Source organism: Sitophilus oryzae, unplaced genomic scaffold (genome assembly GCF_002938485.1).
Source record: "Sitophilus oryzae breed Bouriz unplaced genomic scaffold, Soryzae_2.0 scaffold_249_pilon_pilon, whole genome shotgun sequence".
Lineage (NCBI taxonomy): Eukaryota > Metazoa > Arthropoda > Insecta > Coleoptera > Curculionidae > Sitophilus > Sitophilus oryzae.
Genome location: NW_022146806.1, coordinates 91,437 through 118,501, shown reverse-complemented (window position 1 = coordinate 118,501; position 27,065 = coordinate 91,437). Strand labels below are relative to the sequence as shown.

The following is a 27,065-nucleotide window of genomic DNA, read 5'->3' as shown; positions in this document are numbered from 1 at the left end:
TCATTTGGCAGTTATCTTTTACCTTGACTGGTGCTCATAAGTAAATACAGCGCCATAAGAAAGGAGAAATATTTAAAAAGAAATCGGCGATAACTCGTATTTAAAGTTATTCTTTTGAATGTGGGTTTTAATGCTCTTCAATAAACCTAAATAGAATTATTCTCTAAAATAATTAGAGAAGCCAATAATTGACCCCATTAAAATTTACATGGGATTTCCTATGTCCCGCTCGACGATGCAACACCTGGTATACTTCGTTTTCAAACAAAAGCCGTAGATCTATCGCAATCCGCAGAAATTTGTCATCATCGATTTTTATTGAAAACGATGTTTGATCGGGATTAAAGTCATTGGCGCTAGCTACTGGATATGTGTAAATCGGCCTTAATTCTAGTAGTAAATTGTTTGGCAATTAATTATTGACAAAATCTATTCATTTGGTGGCTTTTATTGTCTGACTTTAATTATAATAAATAACATTATAGTATTAACATCTTACCAAATGTATAATGCCTGCTGCCGTGAGCCAAACAGAGATAAATATTGAGACTAGCTGAGCAAGACGTATCGAACTTGACGTTTTTAGAATGTTGAGGTACTGGAGGATATCTGGTACGGTCATCAGTCGTAGGGCTCGAAGAAATCGAAGACCTAAACAACAAGAACAGCCAATATTAAATTCATAAATGTTATATATTCTTCTATATATTTTTTGCACTATATTTTGTTTATTTTCATATCAAATTTAATTAAAACAATGTTTCTAGAGTCACAACAATGAATACTATTCAACTTTAATAAGTTGATTGTTTTTGCTTACCTATCCATGTTCGATCCAGATATATTGAAACGAAGGACGGGGGTATCGTAAAATAATCTACAAACGAGTACATCTCAAGCATGAACCATAGTTTATCGCTAGCTGCTATAAACTGCAAAAGAGCATAACGTTATATTAAATTTTCGTAAAGCATATTATAAACATATTCATATTTTTTTCATTAGTTTTTAATTAACTCGTTCTAAATCTTTACACATCATTTGTCTACTCTAGAAAAAGAAATGATAATTGAAAAAATTGCAAATTGGTGGTGGCAAGTTCATTTCTCTTTCAAAAATTAATCAAGGCATGTATTGACATGATTCAAAAAACAAAATGCTCAGGAGATATGGTTCTGACCGTAACATTATATTTTAAAAAAATATACAGACAAAATTATTGCACAGAGTGTTTTAAAGTTAAGGCAAAAAAAAGAACCTTTCGATTAACCCTGTATAATATGCCAAATACTGAAGTTCATAAAAAAACTAAGTTTACGAATTAAAGTTGATATAATTATACAGGATGGTTAAAAAAAAACATGTGCCATCTCTCGTGTGTAGATTTCTCGTGTAAAAATAAGACTTAATTTTCATATCAACATAAGTCCGATTCTGATTTGTTTCGTAGCTACAGGGTGTTAAATTCTTAATAATCTTTCGATTTATTATAATTTGAGGGTAAAAGTTACTATAAGTGCTACATATTTTAATGCTAAAAAAGTGTCAATAAATTCATCAGGGATTATCACTGGAATATTTTGACAGAGCGCCACTGACTTTTTTCTTTTGATATCAAAATTGTGTATGCCGTTTAATGTCAATTAAAAGTTTATTATTAAAAAATAAATTATCTCTTGATATTTTGTCGAATTCGGCCTCCTTGATGAGATAAACGCAATTTTATTAATCGCAATTAATAAAATCAAAATCAACTTAATAAATTATATATTTTACCTAATTTATTATTAAATTTTATTACTATTAGTTATTATTAATATTAGTTCAACATATAGCAATTTCAAATAAAAAAATAATGATATATAAGATAATTACAAAAAAAGTAGTTTTAAAAAGTTTTAACATCCTGTAACTCTAAAACTATGCATTTCCATACCCATGTTTATAGAAACTTTTTTTCATATTTTTTGATGAGGAATCAATGAGTACTTATTTAAAACTTTCGCAAGTTAATGATATTGAACTTTTTTAAAAAAAAGGTTGCTATTAGACTTGGATCAAATTAATAAAATTGCGTTTATCTCATCAAGGAGGCCGAAATCGACAAAATATCAAGAGACAACTTTTGATCGGCATTTAACTGCTATTTCGCTAACAAGAGAAAAAAAAAGTCAGTGGTATCAAGCCGGCATAAACAGTTTTCAGATAACGCCAATTAATTACTTATTTTATTGAAATTGATAAAAGCTGTTGTGCCTTTTCTGTAATGGACGTTCGAAAAGAAGGTAAAAAGAACTGTTTTTTCTTTTTTGCACTTAATTAAACCTAAGTAATATTAGTTTATGACAATTTATTTGAAGGCAACAAAAATAGCCAATTTAACCCAATTTACATATTTTGGGGGGCCCTCTATGCTCTAAAAAAGTCATGAAAATAAGGCTAAAAATAACAAAAATATAACACCAATTTAAACTTGGCCAAAAATTTCTCCGTTGCATTTTTTTCCACTGAGTGTATGTTATGTCTCTCTATTTTTTATATCAAATACATGTAATACTTACTCTTATAAAAAAATACACCATAAAAAATATGTTGAAGGCAAGATCAATTTGTTGAGTAATATTTTTACTCCATTCTTCACAGTGTTCGACGCCCTCGCTGAAAAACGAAGAAAAATCAGATTGTCTTATTCTATGGTCACGTTTATGTCGTAATAAATATCCAGGTAATATTCTAACATCGTAAAAACGTCACTTTGACGATATTCATAAACATCGAAGAAATATCTCATAAAACTAAGTCTTTAAACGTTTTTACTACGTCATTATAGTACCTGTATGAATTTAATGTTTTACTTGTATTAATTAATTTAAAAACAATGCGTCTTTTATGATTACATGTTTGTTAGTGTCATGGTGTTTATGTTAGAGACATTAAATATTTGTTTTTATATTTTTTAATTTAATGTATTTGGTAAAATAAAAATAATTCTGTAGCGTACAAGGTCTCCAAGATAAAAAAAAATAAGAGTATTTGTGAAATCGTAAGCTTCATTCAGAACATTGCAATTAGTGGAATAAATTGGTGGTTTCAATTAGCGTAGACGTTTCTTCCTTTAATTTCAATGTAAGCATTCAGAAGTCAAATATAGTGGTAGATATTTTCAATTAGTAGAAAAAGTTATCAAACTTTTAACTTTTCCACTAATTATATACCTCAAAATTTACGAGAAATGTAATTTTGACCTTTGATTATCTTCCGTCAAGAGAAATTGTGGTTAGAAATCAAAAACTGATGGTTTTATAAGCTAAATATTATATAATATACATAAATATAAACAAAATATGTTATAGGGGGGACTATAATAAAAAAGAAGAATGAAATTATTGGGCAACCCACAGTAACCACTCGTATTTTAGCCATGTTTCGTACCTAATCTTACTGTAGGTTGCCCAATAATTTCATCTTTTTTTTAATTATATCTTGAAAACGAAAAGAGATAGACTAATGAAATTTTATGGAAGCATTACTGTTATGAAAACACACTTTCTGGTAATTTTTCACTTTTTTTGAAAATGAGTGGAAGGGGTTGAAATAAACTACCCCTATCATTCTTGTTAACAAAATTTAAAGAAAAATCTTATCAAACACATGCAAAAAAATTAATTTCGATAGTTTAGTTTGTTTAGAAACTTTTTTATCTCTTGTATTTATTTTATAAAACTCACCGATTTGAAATTAAAAAATAAAATGTAAAGCATTACATGTCAGGACTAAAAATATTTTTAGATTATGAATCTAGTGATAATAATGATAATAATAATAGTCTAGATAATAACGTATTGCAGTAGGGTAATGCCAAATAAAACAATATTAGAAACATCCTAAAAAGTGACAGCGGCCGACTAGATTTTTTCCTAAAAAAATTACAGCTGCCCACTAGATTCTTTATCTAAAAATGTTTTTTGTCCTGACATATAATGCTTTACATTTTATTTTTTAATTTCATATCGTTGAGTTTTATCAAACTAAACTATCAAAATTAATTTTTTTTGCATATGTTTGATAAGATTTTTCTTTAAATTTCATTAACAAGAATGATAGGGGTAGTTTATTTCAACCCCTTCCACTCATTTTAAAAAAGTAAAAAAAATTACCAGAAAGTGTGTTTTCATAACAGTAATGCTTCCGTAAAATTTCATTAGTCTATCTCTTTTCGTTTTCAAGATAAAAAATAAAACATTATTTTTCCGCCATCTTTGTACCGCGATATCTCCCTAATGGTTGACTTTTGACCCAACGTTTATAAAGCAAACTACCCTTTATTTTGAACAAGGAATCACCCCCTGAAGTTTTTCGCATTTGTTTTGAAACACCCTGTATATAAATATAAACAAAATATGTTATCGTGGGGACTATAATAAAAAAAAAGTTTTTTCAAAAAGAATTAGTTCATCGAAGGGGGGGCAGAAACACTAAGTGTCTACGGGTAGTCGTATTTTAGCCATGTTTCGTGGCTAATCTTACTGTAGGTTGCCCAATAATTTCATTCTTCTTTTTTATTATAGTCCCCACGATAACATATTTTGTTTATTGTTTTCTCTGGGCCAAGGTGATAGCGGCGAGGTATGTTGAAGTACCTCCGCAGCGGTTTTTCGGTAGTAACGCTTGCGAATTGTGAGTTACTGCTTAACCAGGTTGCAAATCGTGCCTAGTGTCTCGTTTGCTTTTCCTTTTTCCTTTTTCAGGATCGCTAGTTCATCGTTGCTGATTCCCCCCGTATAGATGAAGCCGGAAGGCAGAAACACTAAGTGTCTACGGGTAGTCGTATTTTAGCCATGTTTCGTGGCTAATCCTACTGTAGGTTGCCCAATAATTTCATTCTTCTTTTATATACATATACAGGGTGGTCCGAACTGTATTCCGGAAACTTCGGCAGCATATTGTGCAGACAAAAATAAGTAAAAAAGTTCGTATAAATGTATGTCCTAAAATGCTTAGTTTCGGAGATACAGGGTGTAGAAGTTTCATTTTTATTTCAATTTTTTCGAAATAATTTTTGAAGTAACGTCAATATTTAGATGAAAATTGGTGTCTGGGAGTTTTTTGATATGAGAAATTTGATTTTGATGTCAATATGACTACTACTAGTAGAGGGCGCCACATACATATTTTTTAACTGGTTTGAAGAGTAATAACTTTTCGTCCGTACCTATATAAAACTACTGTGTAAAAAAATATACATTTACGACATTTTCTACGTGAAAAAGGTCTCTTGGTAAAAATCGCTACGAGTATTGGTTTTCGAGATATTTGGAATCGAAATTATCAATGCCTGTCATTATTAACATAAATTAAACATGTTGACTAAATACCGTATGATCGAGAAAAAACGGCGTCAACGATGGCTATGAAAGGAAGATCGCTGTCATTTTACATGTAAATTTATATGGGAAATGTCATCGATCGTCATTTCCCAGCCAACTGGACGCCATTTTTTTTCGATCATACGGTAGTTATTAGACTGAAATCATAAATTTGAAATGTTTTTGTGCCAAAAGTTCAACAGAAACTGTTTTATCATCATTTTTTCCAGAAAAAATTATAATTAATTTTAAAAAAAAATAAAAATTGCCCAAACTATCAACTAAACTTGTTTATTTTTCGTCAATAATGACATGTATTGACTATTTCCATTCTAAATATCTTGAGAACGGTTGCTCGTAGCGATTTTTACAAAGAGATATTTTTTACGTAAAAATTCACAGAGATGTATATTTCTTCGCTCGGTAGTTTTATACAGGTACGGCCAAAAAGTTATTATGCTTCAAAACAGTTAAAATACATGTAGGTGGCACCCTCTACTAGTAGGAGTGATATTGACATCAAAATCAAATTTCTCATGTCAAAAAACTCCCATATACCAATTTTCATCCAAATATTGACGTTACTTCAGAAATTATTTGGAAAAAATCGAAATAAAAATGAAACTTCTACACCCTGTATCTCCGAACCTAAGCATTTTAGGACATACATTTATACGAACTTTTTTACTTATTTTTATCTGTAGAACATGCTGCCGATGTTTCCGGAATACAGTTCGGACCACCCTGTATATAATTTAAGTTCGGCTTTCTCTATGGATACAACTGACTAACGCAAGCTGTTGCTAGGATATTCTATTAATTTTAATTGTGTTTTTTAAATATTGTGAATGATCGTAAACTAAAAAGTATAAAGTATAATTGAAACCACTAATTTACCCCACTAATTGCGAGGTTCTGAATGAAGCTGTAATCGTGACATAAAAATACATAGGTTAAATTAAAAAAGTTACGCTTTTATGTGATTCTAAGAAAATTAGAAATTTCAAAATCAATTTATGTTCCAATAATAAAGCTTTTTTAATTAAAAAAAACTCATAAAAACTTATGGAAGATCCTGTATATTAGAATGACAATTTTATGAATTTGATTACATTTGTGTTTATAGTGCAAACAGTGTTGGTGAGTCATAACCCTACAGTGGAACACAAGAACCTTTGATTGTTAGGTAAAAAATATGACCATATATTATTTAAGGTCCATTCACACATATCAGTCAAGTCTCGATTCCGTTCCTTCAAACAGTCTCAGGCATGTTCACAAACGTCTGGCTCCGTCATCGATTTATCTTCAGCCTCGTTTCAATGTCCGTTCAGTGAATTTAAATTTGTCATCAACAATATTTTCTTGTTTAGACTGACATCGTAAGAAGTTAGTTATTTTTACAAATTTTTACTTCTCCATTGAGTATTTTGTTTTTTTTTCAGTGGGGTTCTACAGGGTGGTGGTCCGAACTGTATTCCGGAAACTTCTGCACCAAATTCTGCAGGTAAAAATAAGTAAAAAAGTTCGTATAAACGTATATCCTAAATTGCTAAATTTCGGAGATACAGGGTGTAGAATTTTCATTTTGATTTCGATTGTATCCAAATAATTTCTGAAGTAACGTCAATATTTGGATGAAAATTGGTATCCTGGAGTTTTTTGGCATGAGAAACTTCGTTTTGATATTAATATAACTTCTTGTAGGGGGCGCCACCTGCATGTGTTTTAATTGTTTTGAAGAGTAATAACTTTTCGTCCGTACCTGCATAAAACTACTGAGTAAAAAAATATACATTTCCGTGATTTTTTACGTAAAAAATGTCTCTTGGTAAAAATCGCTACGAGCAACCGTTCTCAAGATATTTGGAATGGAAGTAGTCATTACATGTCATTATTGACAAAAAAAAATTGGCGCCGGGAGGCACGTATACTACACGCCCATACTAAAATATGTTAATATCTCGAAAACTGCGACTTTGACTGATTTTGATGTTATTACAAATTTTGTTGCAAATATTATTCCTAATCTTAATTTGAAAACCGCGTTTCGCTAGCCAATCTCTACTGTAATTTTGGAGTTACGATTTTTTAAAATTTCTAACCCTCTCCCATACCCCCTTACCAACCCCCCACCCCCACCAAAAACTAATGGCCAGATTCTCGGGTGCCACAGTATTTTTGTGCCAAATTTGGTTAAAATTGGTTCAGTGGTTTTTGAGTTATCGTGTTACAGACGGACAGACAGACAGACAGACAGATAGACAGACAGACAGACAGACACCATGAAAATATTTTGTATTTAGGTCATTTATGACCCAAATAACTCATTTTGAGAGAAATTAAAAAAAAATTTTTGCCGATCCTAATAGCCTACCATAATAATAATAATAATAAACTTTATTTCTCAATTACAATATAAAATTGTGATAGAATAGTCAAAACAAATACAATAATAAACCTTTTACCTATGCATCTATGTGAAAACGAAAAAATACTGATACAAACAATATCTTTCTTTTTTCTTCGTATGATTTTAACAATTTATTATATATTTTCCATAAAAAAAAATCATTTATGTTGTAATATACTTTTTCTAATAAAAAATTTTTCAACTTATTTCTAAAAACATTTATATTCTTACTTATTTTAAATTCAGTTGGTAAGCAATTAAACCCGTAATTACACCCGTAAGCAATTAAAGCCGACTATACCTATTGGTATGGTCGGCTAATAAATATGTTGAGTTGATAGTTATTTGAATAAAATGATAAATTTGGGCACCTTTTATAACTATTTAGTCAACATCTTTAATTTTCACATTTAATTAAAAAAAAATGATAACCGGTATTGATATTTTCGATTCCAAATATCTCGGAAACTATTACACGTAACGATTTTTACCAAGAGACCTTTTTTACGTAAAAAACATCGTAAATGTATATTTTTTACTCAGTAGTTTTATACAGGTACAGACGAAAAGTTATTACTCTTCAAACCAGTTAAAAATTTGTAGGTGGCGCGCTCTACAACTAGGAGTCATATTGACATCAAAATAAAATGGGCGCGTTCAGGGAACACAGCCGCTGACATTCAGCGTAGAATTTCGCTGACCAGCAGCTTACGATATTCCTTAAACGGCACAAAGCAGCAGAAAGAACAAGAAAGTGTACCTGTCTCATGCGCTCTCTGTCTACTATAAAAATTTGAGAGAAATATGAAAAAAAAAATTACTGGCTGATCATTAAATAAATGAAAATATATCATTTGACAATACAATATAAACATTAAATTTCTAAAAAATAACAGTTTATAAATAATTTTACTTATACACCTAAACAACTTAAAATAACAGGAACTGGCACCTTTTACGCATTTTTTTTTCATGGTATGGTACAAATAAAATTACTGAAGGTGTAAATACCCTACAATAAAAAAAAGGACGTCAGTGGTGATGTGGAGGTAAAGATTGCTGTTATTTTATAAGTAAACTTCTATAGGGAATATTATCGATCGTCATTTCTTCGCCAATTGGGGGCAATTTTTTTTCGATCAGACGGTATAATTATAATCAAAGTTATTTATCCTGATTTAGATTTTTTCAGAGTAGTATTTTTTTAATTTCATTGTATTTAGTAAACTCGACTTGAGATGGAAATCAAGTTGAATTTTCTTTATTTCTTTAACTTCTTCGATCTCTATTTACAATTATAGTCTTTTTCGAACGTTTTAGATTCACCTACTGCTCTGTAACTTTTTGGACAACAAATATCTCCTTTTTTTAAGGATTCGATTAACTACGATTAACTATAAACTTCAACAAACCATAAAAAGTAAACAATAAACTAAAGTTATTTTACATTAATTGACCAGAGATAAGGAAATAGATTAAGGCTGACTTGTCTCAGTCTAAATATTTACCGCTGAGAATTTTGCACAGCGGCTGACTGTTACTGTTCGTCAGAATAGACCGTTTAGGGAAATCGCTTACTCAGCCACTCAGCCGCTGACCGTCCCTGAACGCGCCCAATATTTCATGTCAAAAAACTCCCAGACACCAGTTTTTGCCCAAATATTGACGTTACTTCAGAAATTATTTGGAAAAAATCGAAATAAAAATTAAAATTCTACACCCTGTATCTCCGAAACTAAGAATTTTAGGACATACATTTATACGAACTTTTTTACTTACGTTTATGTGTAGAAATGCTGCCGAAGTTTCCGGAGTACAGTTCGGACCACCCTGTATATTCATCTTGATCATTTCCAGCTTTATTCACCCATTTCCAATAATGGTGTAGCCTCGCTTACATATTTAGATAACCTGTTTATATTATTGGGCCCATTGCCGGCTATGCGGGTCCAAATTATCCTTGCTGATTTCCTGATATCATGGTCCCATCTTATAAAATCTAAAGTCTAGTCTAGTCTTCTTCTTCTAAATCTAGTCTTCTTCTAAATCGCCTAATTCCTCGTGGTCATCATATTTTTTTTTGATCCGTTGGTTGTCAGTCATTGCCACTTAAGGGATTTGATTCTGTAGTTGACATCTATTCCCAGAATATTTCGTTGCAGCGAGCGTTGTGCGACCTGCAGTTTCCTTATAATGTAGGATTTAGGGCTCGAACTCACTGACGACCAGGTCGCAACGACCTGGCCGTCGGCTGGCCGGATGTATTGCGTTTTTAGCTGCGGCCAGATGAACGACCAGTTTCAACAGAGTTGTCAAATCTAACGATTTTTTACGTTTTACCAATTAGAAAATATTGTTTCAGAAATGTTAAAATATCCGAGTTAACTAAAAAGCGAAGTTGCTATTCACAACAAACAAAAAGCATTGTGTACGCGCGACCGACAAAAAGGGAGATATTCTGTTTCTTTTTTCTACTGATATGGCGCCCTTATCGACTTTTAGAAGTAAACATATTAGGGCCATCGTAAAAAAAGATCGTCAGACACTGGCTCTAAATATAAGCAGGTAGAAAGTTTAGCTTCCAGTTATTTCAATGTTTACAATATTAACGAAGAATCTACAACAGTAATTACTTCTATTTTTATGAACGTTTAAGTTACTTTCTTAATTTTTTTTTCAAAATAATGTACCTAGTAGAAATATAGTCTAATGAACCCTGTTTGAAAAACGTTAAATTAAATATCATATTTAAAATACAGTTGTCCTCCTTGTACATGACTACAATACAACTAAAAAAACTAATTTAATAAAAAAAAACAAGTGGTTGTAGAAAAACTTTAAATATTTTTTTTTTTTATTTTTTAAACATCGAAACTCAAAGGTATAATATCAGGTATCATACCAACTATAAATAGAGTAGGTATGTCATATAAAAATGTTTTGACTTTTTACTAGAATCGACCCTTGATAAAAAAAAAGGATTAGATTTAAGTTTACCTTTGATCCAGTCTGTATACTATTTCTTTGGATTTTCTGCACGTGTGCAACAACTACACTAAAACACTATATCTTACAGAAAATAAAATATTGTGTCTTGAATTTGAGGGATATTCATCTGAAAAATTATTAATTTGGAAGAAAACCGGCAACAAGCGGCAGAAAATAATAATATTTCCGTGCAGTCTTCTGGTCGCAACGACCAACGGACGGCCAGGACGTTAGTGTGCGCTATATCATTTGATATAAAGGTTTTAGAGGTAGCTGCGGCCTGGCCGGTGCGACCTGGTCGTCAGTGTGTTTGAGCCCTTAAATGTAAGGTTTCGCATGAGAGGTTCCATGTTATTAAAGTGTATATAAAAACAATCTTTCGACATTCTAAAAGACTTACAGAATTTGGTTTTATCATCTATTAATTACTTAAAAAGCGTACTGAATGTAGTACAGCTATCATTCCTCGTCTGTAAAATTACTCATTCTGCAAATTTTCAGTGATAGCCACTACAAATAACTCGATCGGACGACAATTCTTGACTGAAACTGGTAGCTGTCACAGATATCAAGAGAACGAGACTGTGTGGTGACTGACTGGTGTGAATAAACTGTAAGTCCGCATTTTCGTGCTTTAAAAAACAAATTTAAAATTTTTCATTTCCAACGATCACTTGTGATTATGTAATGTTTTGTTAACATAAAATAATATATGGGGTGTAAATAAAAATAAGTACGAAGAATTTAGAAAGTCGTAATTGTTTTTTTTTTTTAGTTTCTTTTATTTTGACATTTCTCTACAAAGTTATTTGATTATACGTACAGGCTGTACAAAAAAGTTACAGTGTACATCTCACTTTAAGCTATTCACGACAGCTGTTCACTAGGGAAACAGTGTAGTGTAAAGTATAAAGCTTCTTTCAGAACCACGAAATTAGTGGAATATAGCAATAGTTTCAATTAGCGTAGAAGTTTGTTCATCTAATTTCAATGTAAGCATTCAAAATGTTAAAATTAGTGGTAGTAATTTGCAATTAGTAGAAAAAGTTAACAAACACCTAACTTTTTTTCATTAATTATACTTCAAAATTTGCAAGTAACGTTATTTTGGCCTTAGATTATTATCATCCGTCAGAGAAATTGTAGTTAGAAATATAAAATTTATTGTTTTATACACAAAACCTTTTGCAGAGTTCTATTGATTTTAATTTTATTTTTAGGCATTGTGAATGATCATAAACTCTTAGATATAAAGTGCTTAGAATTGAAACCACTAATTTATTCTACTAAATTCGAGGTTCTGAATGAGACTTAATACAAAAAAAAGTTCAGTAATTAAAAAACGTTACATCAGTCTCATAATCACTAAATATTATGAGACGCCTACGGTTTTTTACAAATTTCACGTGCAGTTCAAATAAAATTACAACACAGATATTTTTCCTTGTTAACTACTCTAACTACAAAACAGACTATTATAAGCTAAAAAGTTTTTTTTTAATCGAACATTTAGTAAAACACTACAACACAGTTGTTTAAACACCCTGTATGTCTCAAAATATACTAACTAAATAATACTGTTGCGGACCCGTGTGGACTCGGCATAACCTAACTAGCTAAACTAAAATGTCCCGCCCCATATGACCTTAATATAGCATTAAAGAATAGACACCGTAATGATTCATTCGAACGTTCGAGAACAATCGAGCTCCACTGGAATGGAGTAGTACATACGAGAACATTCAAAACCTCCTCTATGCACCTAATGATCTATGGATTATTCGAGAACTCTTTAGCTGTGGGTATAAAAGCCGACGGCTGGGGCCTGAAGAGGACATAAATAAATAGACGAGATGAGGGAGACAGTTGCCGCGCTAAATTCAAAATAAATTCTATCTAGATAGTTATAAATAGTTTGTATATAGTTCTTTAAGTCTTTTAATCGTTATTGTTTGTTACTTAGTGTAAATAAATTGTGTTTAAATAAATTGTGACTTTCTATCCACACGGAACCGACGAAAAACGTAACAATACTAAACGATTTTGCATAGAAACGTCAAACCAAAAAATAATATACAAAAACCATAACCTTTTTTCTAAAAAACAATCACTTCCTGATTTTTTTCGCTCTTATTCATCTACACACCCTGTATAACACAGAAAGCGTTTACTTCAAAACACCAAATATGTTAGTGGATAGCGAAAATAAGGTACTTATCTGCATCTTTAGTAACAAAAAATATATTTACCCAGCATGGTAACTAAAAATAAAAATAAAAAATATGTTTAAAAATATGGTTAATGCGGAAAATATGGAGAAAAAGTAAAAAAAAAGATTTTCTCTATGCTTGGAGAATTTTTATTGCTAAATATCTACTGAGAAGTAAAATTTATTGTCGTATTAGTTACAACAAATCAGAAAAAAAAAATATTAATAAAAATGCACTAGAATACTTACTATGAGGCGTCTATGAAGTAGATTACCAAGGAGGCTATGCTCAGTATGAACACCAAAACCACCTAAAAAGATATATGAATTAAAAAAAAATTGTAGACAGCCAGAATTTACATAACCTAAATATTGTTTAATTTCTTATATCTAAAATACAAAGCAATAAACGGAAAATTGACTTTATTTATGAATTCGTAGAAACCTGCTTGTATATTTATAAAAAGATGCATTTTAATATACATTGTCATTAAATGTCTTGCGTGTATTGAAATATATTTTAAATTGCTTATTTATTGATTGGATTCCTTTTATTGCAAAGTAGAATATTTTCAGAATTGGTAATATAATCGATAGTAACATAGAAAATTTTTCGAAGGTTGCTGTGATATAACTTTATTTTTCCAGATTTTTTACATTTTTATATTTTTGTTTGTTTTTGTAGCGTTATTCAGAGAAGATTACTCTAAATTTAGTCGGTGTCATAATATTTTTTTAGGGATATTATTTTTATAAGACAAATAAGTTTAATTTGAATGTGGTAGACAATGATTCAAGTTATATGTATAAATAAGTGTTATTTCATTGTAATTAAATACTGAATGCCTATTTTACATTATGTCACATATAAAAGCGAACTGCACGGTTCAAAGCCGACTTTTCACTCTCTGTACTTTGTCGAGAACGTTTGTAACAATAAAATCGTTTTTTAAAAACAACTCTGTTAATTCAGACCTCAAAACTTTCAGTATTAAAACTAAAAGAATTTCGTACTTCCATTGTCTTTATTTATTTTGCTTCATAGTTTTGCTTACACAACGTTTCTGTCAGGAAGTACACACATGGCCAAAATTATTGCATATAACGATATTTTTATTTTGTTTTAGACCTAATATGATTCTTTTTTTACTTTTGGACATATTGGCTAACAAAACGACTAACTATACAATATAAAATTAAAAACTTAAGTGCAACTAGGCTGTTATTATAATTTTATTTCATAATGAGTGAAAATCAACAAAAACAAATTTCATTTTAAACAGAAAATATTGAAAACAATTTTAATTATTTCTCACAACTAATAGTCTGTATTGCCTCCTCGAGCCTCAATGCGACCTGTGAGACGACGTGGCATGCTGACAATTAAGTTGTCCAGAAGATGTTGAGGAATGGCTTCCAATGTTTCGCGCGCAGCAATTTTCAATTCATTTAAGGTACGGGGGGGATCATTCCTTTTGGCAATTTGGTGTTTTAGCATGTCCCAAGCGTGCTCGATCACATTCATATCTGGAGACATCGGTGGCCACCACAGTTTTCCTTATACCCTCTTCCTCACAAAATTCGCGAACCGCTAAAGTGCGATGGGGAGGAGCATTATCGTCCATGTAAACAAATTCATCCCTCACTGCCCCTCGAAATGGATGCACAATAGGCTCTAAAACGTCTCTAAAATATGAGGCACCTGTCATTGTGCCATCAATAAAAACAAGAGGAGTTCGAGCTCCGTGCATTATACCTGCCCATACCATAATGCTTCCCCTTTGAAACGGAACACGGGATTCAGCTGCATTCAAGCGTGCTCGTCTTCCAGATGCTCTCCAGACCAAAATTCGTCGCGATTCTGACACTAAGCCTATTCTTGTTTCATCACTAAACATGACGAAGTTCCAATTAGGTCTATATCCTCAGCCCATTGTAGTCGCGTAATTTTGTGCTGTATATTAAGTTTCGGAACACGTAGAGGCCTCCTTAAATGTAATCCTCTGTCATGGAGTCTTCTTGCTATGGTTTTTTTTAAACATTTGCTCCTTCAAGGCGAGCTAACTCATTTTTAATAGCAGTACTAGAAAGCAGGGGATTGCGTCGTACAATTAGGGATATTTGACGGTCTTGCACACCAATAGCAACTCTCTTTCTACCTCTTCCAGGCCGGTCTGTAACTTCGTTTGTCTCCCTGAATTTTTTTAATATTCGCGAAACATCGCTTTGGTTAACTCCTAGAATTTCAGCTATTGCAACTTGCCGGTAGCCCTGTTGAGACAGCGTTACTATTCTGACTCTATTAAACTGTGAAATAATGTTTCTAGGCATTTTAAGGCCAAAACAATGGTCAAATTTCTTTTGAAACCCAAGAAACCACAAATCGAAATGTGCAAGAATTTGTAAAAATATTGGGTCTGAACGATAAACATTATTTAACATATCCATTTTAACAAAAAAATGTTTATTACAGATTATCAAAGCTATGTATAAAAAAAAGATTCTTTATATTCCTTTCCGTATATTTTTAAACGATATATGCAATAATTTTGGCCATGTGTGTATTACTGAACGAAACCTTGTGTCAGTAAAATAAATAAAGACAATGGAGGTCCGAAATTCTTTTAGTTGGGTTAGGTTAGGTTAGGTTATAAAGTAACGCTGGAAAACCGGTACGGACCCGATATCAGCGATAAATTCCGAGGTAATGAAAAGAGCAATGTTAACTAGACTAGAGTAATCCCACATTTCTACAAACATAATTCCCAGTGGCTTCTATCAAGTAGCTAGAGTTTTGTCCATGAAGCTAGCGTATATTGGACAACGGCAGTCGAGCACCAATGCGATCATAAATTAATTACCATAGATGGAAAAAATCAGTTCTGCTCTTTGAATAAGAAGACTAAGGAAGGAGCATATCAAAAATCTTAGGTCCACCGCGATGGGACTCAAATATGGCCGACTTAAATTCCGGTTTATCAGTGCTGATCTAATTTTATTTAAGAAATGTAAAACTATGATGTAGGGTAGACGTGGGGTAGACTCAATATTTTTTTTTTATTTTACGTTGTGAATAAATGTTGGTAGTTATTAATATTGTTATAAAAACATATTATTATAATCAAAATAGATAAGTTTTAATAATTATTTATTAACACAAACATCCGATACGCTACTGAAGCAGGTAAGTCAAATTAACGTATCTAAATTCTTTGACATCTAATCTTTGACAAGTAATAAATAAAAGCTAAAATGCAAGAAAAATATATAATTTAGTTAATTTAAGTGAATTTCATAAATGATCGGTTTACTACACGTATGTATATTATATAGTCACTTACTAGCGAAAAGTTGTTCCATTATTTCACTCAAGTTTTGCGAGATCTACCGCACGCTACACAACCAACTATTTTAGAGTCTTTTTCGATAAATCGCGATAGTGTCACTGTTAATTTAAGTTCTGCCACAATTTCCATCTAGATTTACTACCTTTATACAACTATCAGTAGTAGAATAAATAATAAATAACATAAAATAAGCTCCGTAAAGACTGACAAATCCACAAAATTTCAAATCAAATTCAAATGTGTCAAATGAATCGTCAAACAGAACTGTCAAGAATCCCCACCCTAGAGTGCTTTTTCCGCCCACCATGCATGAATACATGGATAGCATTATGCTCCTTCCTTAGTCTTCTTATTCAAAGGTTCTGCTGAATGACATCCAACAGTGGTTTGAAGAACTAAAAGTAACTTGGGAAGAAGACCATAAACCTATATTGGATAAAATTGACAGGATATGTTTTTGAATTAAAAAAGACCTACAGAAGACTCACGAAAGAATACTCAGAAGACCATACCGTTTAAGAGAAAATTTAAAAAATCATGAAAATATGGTTAAATTTTTTGTCCTAATAATCAAAAAGCGTTTCTATGGTAATATAATTTCGATTTTATTCTTGAATAGGTGGCTGTTATTAATTTTGAATAACGTCATATCTTTTGCTGTTGTTAAAGTATCACGTTTTTCGATAACTATTACACTCTTTTCCTAGCGTGAAACTAAATAAATTTTAGGCTTCTTTAATATTTTAAAACAGCAAAAAATATGACGCTAATTAAGATTCTATCAACAAAAATCTACCAAAGAATGAAAACGAAATTATATTACCATAGAAATGCCTTTTGGTTTTTAGAAAAAAAAATTCAACAATATATTCATGTTTTTTTTAATTTTTTCCAAAACGGTATGGAAATTTGGAAAAGTATAAACGGGATAAACCATTTCAGAATAAGCAAACATTTTTTATGAAAAATTCATTTTCCTCAAAATGTCAATAATAAAAAAGTTTTTTTTCTGTTTTAAAGACAATCCGGGGACATACTGTATATAATAATGAATTGGCCGTTATTTTCGTCTGGAAATTTTGATTTGTCTCCCTAAGAAGTAAAATAGAGTATTAAAGCTGGTCTTTTTATAATTTCCCAGAGTAGTAAACAATTTTGAATATAACCACTGTAAAATATTAATTAAGATATTTTAACGTGTAATTTTCTTGTTAGACTATCAATTTGCATACAGATTATTCTCCAGATTGAAAACAAAATGTATATAAAGCGTAACGAAGTGCCGGGAGTATAGTCGTTCGCTCTAAACAAATTATTTTAATTAAAATCCGTTCGTGGTGTAATTAAGCACCTGAAAATAGGCAACCTTTGCCGTTTCAGCACCTTAATTAACCGGTTCGAGGTTTATTCTGGAATCCGCCGCCCCCTCCCAGCCCCGCTGACAAAAACAACGCTATACAAAACACCATTAAAGCAGTGGCGGTACGTTTGAGAGATGGCTAGTTTTTGAGAAAAAAAAATAAGAAATTAAAATTGTCATCATTATTTCTATTTATTTCAAAAAAACATTCTTCGCAGATTTCATAGATTTGAAATTCTCCTTCTTGCTTTTCTACTTATTTGTGATCTGTGAATCTATTAGATGTCTCAGTATAGGCAAAGTTTACAGAATATAGGCCTGATGCATTTCAATCGATTTGAATGAACGACGGAAATCAGAACTGTGCGTCTAACGCACACTATTTCACGCTGTCTTGGTTATCGTTCATGTTGATCGCATGGAAATAATATTGGAATTATTCGTATTCGTATTCACTAAGAGTGGGTTCCATGGACCGGAGATCCTATTGTGGCTCAGTTTCTACAAGCTCTTTAATAGAAAAAGAGCATTAAAGTTCACCCTCAAGATCTAGCATTATAACATAGCCTGTTATGTCCGAGGGTGGTATGTCTCCTAGGTCTGATTGGTGTCTAGCGTGGATTTGCCAAACCCCTCAAACCTGATCCGGCCCCCTCGGAGCAGGTACACACAACATGCTTCATTGTTTCGACATCTTCCACACAGAGTCGGCATTCGGCGTCTTCCACCAGTGCCATCCTCTGTAGGTGTGATCTCAGCAGGTAGTGACCCGTCTATACTGCAGTGAGCGTACGCGCTCCATTCCTACCAGCCTTTAAGAGTTCTCCTGTTCTACGTTTGGATGGCCTTGCTAGAATTTTTTGGCTTGTTGCATTCCGGGACTGTCGTTCCAGTCCTGAAACGTCGCACCTCTAACCCATTCACAGAGCGTGTCTCTTGCGAGATTTTTTGGAACGCTAAGTGTCGGTTCTGGGCCCACGAATGGCGAACCTGCACCAGTTTTAGCGAAGGAATCAGCATATTCGTTCCCCTCTAGGCCCACATGTCCCGGTATCCATATTAGCGACACTTTGTTCCTATCTCCTAATGGTATTGAGTAGTTTCTTGCAATAAATCGTTGCCTCAAGTACTTTCAACGCGGCTTAATTATCCGAAAATATACTTATTGTTTTCCCAGTGTATTGCTGTTCTACCAGTAGTTGCACACCAGTTTCAATAGCATACAATTCAGCTTGGAAATTGTAGTGCGTTTGCAAACACTGTGGTAGATCTCATTCTTTGGACTGCGCAGTAAATTCCTGCGCCAAGTTCTTGATTCACACCCTCCCCCCAGGTTCGTCGTAGCCTTCCTCTTTTATTTGTGCCTCGCGGTGTCCACAGTAAAATTTGTTTTGGTATTCTGTGATCGGGCATGCGTTGCACATGACCAAACCATACAAGTTGTTTTGTTCTTATGTCGTCCACAATTGTGTCCCATAATCTCTCTTGCTCCGTCGTTGGTTATTTCTTTGGTTTCTTCTTTTTAATCAACTAATGCTTAATTTTTTATGAACGTCTTCTAAAATTATAATTATGTACCTTTATAAATTTCGTTACAGTCTTTAAAAACCCCATGACCTTCTCCTATGACTGCCACTGGATTATGGATGGTGGAAATCCCTTTTTGCTGGCTGAGAAAATCAGCCAGAAATTCGCAATAACGCCATTAATAATCCGGTTTACGTTGAATGGTCGACCTAGTTTCATGTTCCGGGAAACGCTTTTTCCTCAAAGGTGTTTCCAGAACCTATTTATTTTACAGGGTGTCCCATTTTGGTGTGTTTTATAGGGTTTCTCTCGTTTATACGTATAGAGATACAAAAATTCGGTTTTCACAAAATTATACTGTTTTTTTATGAAACTAAAGATGCTACACATATATTTGTCCTAGCCCTCTTAGTTCCTGAAATACAGGGCGAATTTGAATTTGTTGCATTTTTCGTCTCCCCTTGTATAACCACCCAAACGTATGTTTTTTTAAATGGTATACCCTATATTTTATTTGCTTTGTTATGAGTTTTCTAAAAATATAATTTACCTACTCTTCAGTTTCATAAAAAAAGTAGCAAACTGATGTGGAAACTCCATCTTTATATTTCTACTGATAAACGAGAAACCTCATAACACACGAAATGGGACATCCTGTACATTTACTCATTAAAATTTACTTTAACTCAAAATAAAAAATTTCGAAGAGATATAAAAAAAAAGTAATTAAAATGGTTGTTTCTGTGGCGAAACACAGTTTTTATTACCACATTGTTATGACTTATATACTATTTTTTTCTATGAATAATGTTTATTTTGATTTATTATTTGTTATTTCTATACATTTTTCTAATATTCACCTAAATATATTTTGTACTGAAAAAAAAACGTATAGAAAAGCTAGACATGGCTATGAATAATAGAGTGGGTTTCACAGACAACGGTATACTGAAAATTCAGTCTAAATTATAAATGAGCTAATTATTTATTCAACTTTTACGGAAACGCAAAAGAATAAAATCGATTAGAACTGAAATTGAAATTGAAAAGAAATATATATGATAATAACTGACCATATTCAAGACTGTCATTTGTGGGGGTGGCATATAAAATATAAAAAATGAATTTAGCAAGCCAGTGAACTTAGTTGTTGACCTTTTTACTCAAAAATAAAAAAAATCTCTAAAACATTTCTTGAAAAATCCTTCGTCTGCCAAAAATATCAATCAAAATCAATTCGATCTGGATCAAAAATATAACCTGAACTGACCTTTGGAATGTTTTTATTTCAGAATTACGGACGCATTCTATTTATACAGAATAAAATTTGTTTTTTATATATTGATACAAAAGTCTAAAAAATGCAAATACATGACGGGTAATTTTAAAAGAATTTGGACATTTTTGTAACCTATTCATTCAGTGGCTCGATACTTTGAAGTTCGCAATTTTCAAAAAAAACTTTATACAGAAGCTCTTGCCAATATACAGGGTGAGTTTCCTACGATGTTCTCTATGGGTATCTCGGAAACTACTGGAGATAGAGAGTCGGTTAAATGGGGAAAGAATTGCAGTTTTGTGGGGTCATAAATATGCGCCTTTCGGATTTTTGAAAAAGTTCATGGCTTACTAGATATTTGGAAAAAAACAAATTTCGGCTATTTTAAAAATTGTCACTAATTCCATTTTAAGCTATTTTAGACAAAAAGTTTTCGGATAAAAGTTGTAGATAATTACATTCTTAATGAGATTGTGTCCTCCGTTTTTTTCTAAAGCCTGTCATTTTTGACATATGACACAAATATATGTTTTTTTTAATGGAAACCATAGTTGGCCATGACTTCATAAAAAGCGCCATTTCATAAGCTTTTCAGGGATATAAGCTATAATATGTTTTCTTCAAAAAATTACTGAGTTATAGCCAATTCTTATCATTTTTAAACAATTTCACTTAGTTAGCCATGGAAACAAGTTTAATCGTCTTTGCTCTCATAAATGTGAAGCTGTCACATCAAACTTTGTAAATTAAAATAAACAAAAATTGGAAATATGAATTTTTCAAATGAAGAAAAGCGTGTAGGATTATTGGTTCAACTTTTCTTGACCATACATTTTCGAGGATACGTTGACCGGTGAATGTTACGTTTTTTAGAGAACGGTTTTCAAGACATGTTAGGAAAGTTAAATTTAGTTAAAGACAATTCTTATGTTTCTTGACTAATTTCACATAGATTGCATAGCATTTTTATTCTGTTATGATTTATAACTTATAAAAAGTCAGAATATATTACTAAACGGTTCTTTACAATTTTCATTACACAAATTACTGGTAAAGTTTAAAAAAAATATCACTACATACACTTTAAGTTATTTTAGAAAATGTTCAAAAAATCCGCCATTGATTTGAGTTGCATCTTTTTAAAACTGAATTACTACCTATTCTCACAGAAGGATAATTAAGTCCTTCTGTGAGAATAGGTATATAGTAATTCAGTTTTAAACCAAACTTTTCTCGTACCGCCACTTCGAGTGCCTCTCTTAATTCATTAGTTATTTTGTAAACCTTATTGTTAACCATACCGCATAAAAAAATCTAAAATGGATAGGTCAGTTGATCGAGGAGGCCCATTCAATTAGTCCACCTCTTCCTATCCCTGCGTTTGCATAATTATGATATAAATAATTTTTAACATTTCTTTCATTATGGTGGAGTGGGGGGTAGTGTGTCATAATGAAAGTCATGTTGGATTGATGCGCGAGTATCTACGCGCTTTTTCATTTAAAAATTCATATTTACAATTTTTGTTTATTTTAATTTAGAAAGTTTGGATGTGACAGCTTCACATTTCTGAGAGCAACTGCGATTGAACTTGTTTCCATGGCTAACTAAGTGAAATTGTTTAAAAATTATATGAATTGGCTATAACCCAGTAATTTTTCGAAGAAAAGATATAGCTTATATCACTAAAAAGCTTAAAAACGGCGCTTTTTATTAAATCATGGTCAACTATGGTTTCCATTTAAAAAAACACAAGTATGTATCATATGTCAAAAATGACAGGCTTTAGAAAAAAGCGGAGGACACGATCCCTTGAAGGATGTGATTATCTACAACTTTTATCTGAAAACTTTTTGTCTAAAATAACTTATAATGGAATTAGAGACAGTTTTTAAAATAGCCGAAATTTGTTTTTTTCTAAATATCTAGTAAGCCATGAACATTTTCCAAAATCTGAAAGGCGCATATTTATGACCCCATAAAACTGCAATTCTTTCCCCATTTAACCGACTCTCTATCTCCAGTAGTTTCCGAGATACCCATAGAGAACATCGTAGGAAACTCACCCTGTATACAAAAAAAGCCAAAGCAAGAGTAATTATACAGGGTGGGTCTTAAATAGGTGCAAATATTCTCATGGCTGGTAGATCTCGATAAAAGGAACATATTATTCCTAATTTTAGAGGAGGGAAAAGAAACGGTACAAAACAATATTGTACACATAGAGCAAGTATATTCATGCGTTAATATGATATAGAAATAACAATGACCTTTGTTGATGAATAATAAAACTTAATATTTCCTTAAAATTTTACGTAAAAATTATGTATTATGTAGTAGTTTAGGCTTTCGCGGCCATCGTTTGAAGAATTTTGGTTTTTCGGGTTATTAGGCCGTCGTCGGTTAGAATTGCTTCCTAACGTTTCGCTAGCACGAGTGGCTAGCATCTTCAGAGGTGTGTTTGCTCCGATTGCTCACACTAGACTGATGCCTCCGCGTCGGCGTAGCGCTATTTATGCGTCGGCGGAGGGGCGTGGCTTGTTCGGGTGGTAGTTCTTCCGGAACTGGTCTACTTCTCTGTGCTGCTACTTTGGTCCTAGATATAGCTGGATGCCAAATTCTGTTAAGGTAGAAAGTTTCTTCCTTCCTGTTGAAATTATTTGGATGTTTGTGAATTTCAACAGCTTCCCTGACTTTCAGACGAGGATGATATCCAGATGTTGTGGCAATGACTTGGGTGTCTTCGAATTGGATTTTGTGATCACCATCTCTTAGAGCATGTTCTGCTACGGCTGACTTCTCTGTTTGCCCCTAATCTGCAGTTTCTCTTGTGTTCCGTAAGTCTCGTTCCTACTGAGCGTTTGGTAGTTCCAATATATACGCTACCGCAGGAACAAGGTATACGGTAGATCCCTGCAGAGGATAATGGTTCTCTTTTGTCTTTTGCTGGTCTTAAGCAGTCCCTTATTTTTCGGGTAGGTTTGTATATGGTTTTGATGTTATGCTTCTTGAGAACTTTACCAATCCTATCGGTGACCTGGGAAACATATGGAAGGAAGGCCTTATTAATGATGTTTTCCTGTTCATTGGCGTCAGGTCTCCTCTGCCTAGGTGCCAGCGCCGCCTTTATTTCTCTGTCATTATAGCCATTGGCAAGAAAGGCTTTATTTAAATGACTTAGTTCCTCTTGGATGTGTTCATTAGCACAGATACGTCTTGCCCTATTTGCTAATGTTCCGATAATCCCCTGTTTTTGGCTTGGATGGTGATTTGATAGTTTGTGTAAGTACCGGTCTGTATAGTGGGTTTTCGATACACGGTGTGATCCAAAAGGTCGCCATTTCTCTTGACAAGCACATCGAGGAAGGCCAGTTGGTTGTTTACTTCGGTTTCCATGGTAAATTTTATGCTCGGGCTCTGCGAATTAAGGTGATGAAGGAAGTCATCTAGGCTGTCACGTCCATGTTTCCAAACCACAAATGTATCGTCCACATAACGAAACCATACAGCGGGCTTCAGAACGGATGACTCTAGCGCTTTTTCTTCAAATCTCTCCATAAAGAAATTAGCAATTATTGGGCTGATTGGGCTACCCATTGCGACACCTTCTGTTTGTTCGTAGTAATTGCCGTTCCATAAGAAATAGCTACCAGTCAGACACACTCGGAAGAGCTCCGCGATGTCAGGTGGGAATGATTCCTTGATTAGATCCATTGACTCGCCTAGGGGTACTCTCGTGAATAGAGATACCACATCGAAGCTTACCATGATGTCAGATGGTTCCAGTTTTATATCTTTTAGCTTTTGGACGAAATGCGTTGAGTCCTTCACATAAGAGTTTGTGTTGCCGACTTTCGGTTGTAGGACCAAAGTAGCAGCACAGAGAAGTAGACCAGTTCCGGAAGAACTACCACCCGAACAAGCCACGCCCCCTCCGCCGACGCATAAATACGCGCTACGCCGACGCGGAGGCATCAGTCTAGTGTGAGCAATCGGAGCAAACACACCTCTGAAGATGCTAGCCACTCGTGCTAGCGAAACGTTAGGAAGCAATTCTAACCGACGACGGCCTAATAACCCGAAAAACCAAAATTCTTCAAACGATGGCCGCGAAAGCCTAAACTACTACATTAAACGGCTCTACGGGGAGGAGCTATTCAGATTGTACCAACGCCTGGACAAGACACGGAAGCGAAAAGCTCACTTGCTATCATCGCTTGCTTTTCTGTGCCGCTGCCGAGACCAAAACGTAATACCAGGATTTCTCAAAATGAAGAGGGTATTCTCATCTACTCAGGCAAATCGCCTTTACACCAGGATGGAGAAAAATTTTCTTCGTGAGAGGATTCATACATCTAGACGAGACTTAGCAAAGGTAGACAGGGAATTGATCGACCTATTTTATATCCTTACCGCCAACATGCAACCTGTAGACTGGGACAAGATTGACGGAATAACATACCAAAATATGCAAAATGAATTGGAAAGAACATCAGCTCGCCAGAAGATCAAATATGAAAAACTGCAACCAAAAACCAAGCCGGAATATAGGATATCTCTTGAACCTGCTCGAACCGTGGTGAATCTCACAGATAAGACCCTTACGACATCAGAAGTAACATTATTAGCGAAGGGAGGAAACTTTGCCATAACACCGAAAGTGGTTCCAGTGGAAGACATTATTGCCGGAACAGAAGCTGCCATACGTAACCTTCCTAACAGTATCGCAGACGAAATCCGATTTGAAACGGTCAACATATTGAGAACTGCTAAGGCTCCAAAAAGTAATCTGTCTAGGGAAGAACATCAGGCTCTAAAATCGCTGAATGCTGACAAGGACATTCTGGTCTTACCGGCAGACAAGGGGAATGCTACGGTAGTAATGAAGTCTGAGGATTATAGGTCCAAAATCGAGGATCTACTGGAGCCCCAGACTTATAAGTTACTGAAGAAGGATCCTACTGCCTTAATTGTCAGAAACACCAACAGACTCATCAAGGCCTCCTCACTCCCGGAACATCTGAAATCAAAATTAATTAACTCGGAAGCTCAACCACCACGCCTTTATGGACTACCAAAAATTCATAAAGCTAGTGTCCCACTTAGACCGATAGTGAGTGCTCCAGGATCGCCTACTTACAACTTAGCTAAATACTTGACTACGATCCTACAACCGAAAGTCGGCAACACAAACTCTTATGTGAAGGACTCAACGCATTTCGTCCAAAAGCTAAAAGATATAAAACTGGAACCATCTGACATCATGGTAAGCTTCGATGTGGTATCTCTATTCACGAGAGTACCCCTAGGCGAGTCAATGGATCTAATCAAGGAATCATTCCCACCTGACATCGCGGAGCTCTTCCGAGTGTGTCTGACTGGTAGCTATTTCTTATGGAACGGCAATTACTACGAACAAACAGAAGGTGTCGCAATGGGTAGCCCAATCAGCCCAATAATTGCTAATTTCTTTATGGAGAGATTTGAAGAAAAAGCGCTAGAGTCATCCGTTCTGAAGCCCGCTGTATGGTTTCGTTATGTGGACGATACATTTGTGGTTTGGAAACATGGACGTGACAGCCTAGATGACTTCCTTCATCACCTTAATTCGCAGAGCCCGAGCATAAAATTTACCATGGAAACCGAAGTAAACAACCAACTGGCCTTCCTCGATGTGCTTGTCAAGAGAAATGGCGACCTTTTGGATCACACCGTGTATCGAAAACCCACTCATACAGACCGGTACTTACACAAACTATCAAATCACCATCCAAGCCAAAAACAGGGGATTATCGGAACATTAGCAAATAGGGCAAGACGTATCTGTGCTAATGAACACATCCAAGAGGAACTAAGTCATTTAAATAAAGCCTTTCTTGCCAATGGCTATAATGACAGAGAAATAAAGGCGGCGCTGGCACCTAGGCAGAGGAGACCTGACGCCAATGAACAGGAAAACATCATTAATAAGGCCTTCCTTCCATATGTTTCCCAGGTCACCGATAGGATTGGTAAAGTTCTCAAGAAGCATAACATCAAAACCATATACAAACCTACCCGAAAAATAAGGGACTGCTTAAGACCAGCAAAAGACAAAAGAGAACCATTATCCTCTGCAGGGATCTACCGTATACCTTGTTCCTGCGGTAGCGTATATATTGGAACTACCAAACGTCAGTAGGAACGAGACTTACGGAACACAAGAGAAACTGCAGATTAGGGCAAACAGAGAAGTCAGCCGTAGCAGAACATGCTCTAAGAGATGGTGATCACAAAATCCAATTCGAAGACACCCAAGTCATTGCCACAACATCTGGATATCATCCTCGTCTGGTCAGGGAAGCTGTTGAAATTCACAAACATCCAAATAATTTCAACAGGAAGGAAGAAACTTTCTACCTTAACAGAATTTGGCAACCAGCTATATCTAGGACCAAAGTAGCAGCACAGAGAAGTAGACCAGTTCCGGAAGAACTACCACCCGAACAAGCCACGCCCCCTCCGCCGACGCATAAATACGCGCTACGCCGACGCGGAGGCATCAGTCTAGTGTGAGCAATCGGAGCAAACACACCT

General features: G+C 33.9%; 1 protein-coding gene across 1 annotated transcript in view; it reads right to left on the bottom strand.

Moving 5' to 3' along the window:
• Nucleotides 1-27,065, bottom strand: part of LOC115884458 (calcium-activated potassium channel slowpoke) — a 165,464-nt gene that overhangs the window by 122,797 nt on the left and 15,602 nt on the right. Inside the window, exons 3-7 of the mRNA XM_030903048.1 lie at nt 13,226-13,287; nt 13,017-13,028; nt 2,562-2,658; nt 821-932; nt 500-651 (exon numbers count right to left, since the gene is read on the bottom strand). Of these exons, the coding sequence (XP_030758908.1) occupies nt 500-651; nt 821-932; nt 2,562-2,658; nt 13,017-13,028; nt 13,226-13,287 (435 nt within the window). The remainder of the gene's footprint in view (nt 1-499; nt 652-820; nt 933-2,561; nt 2,659-13,016; nt 13,029-13,225; nt 13,288-27,065) is intronic.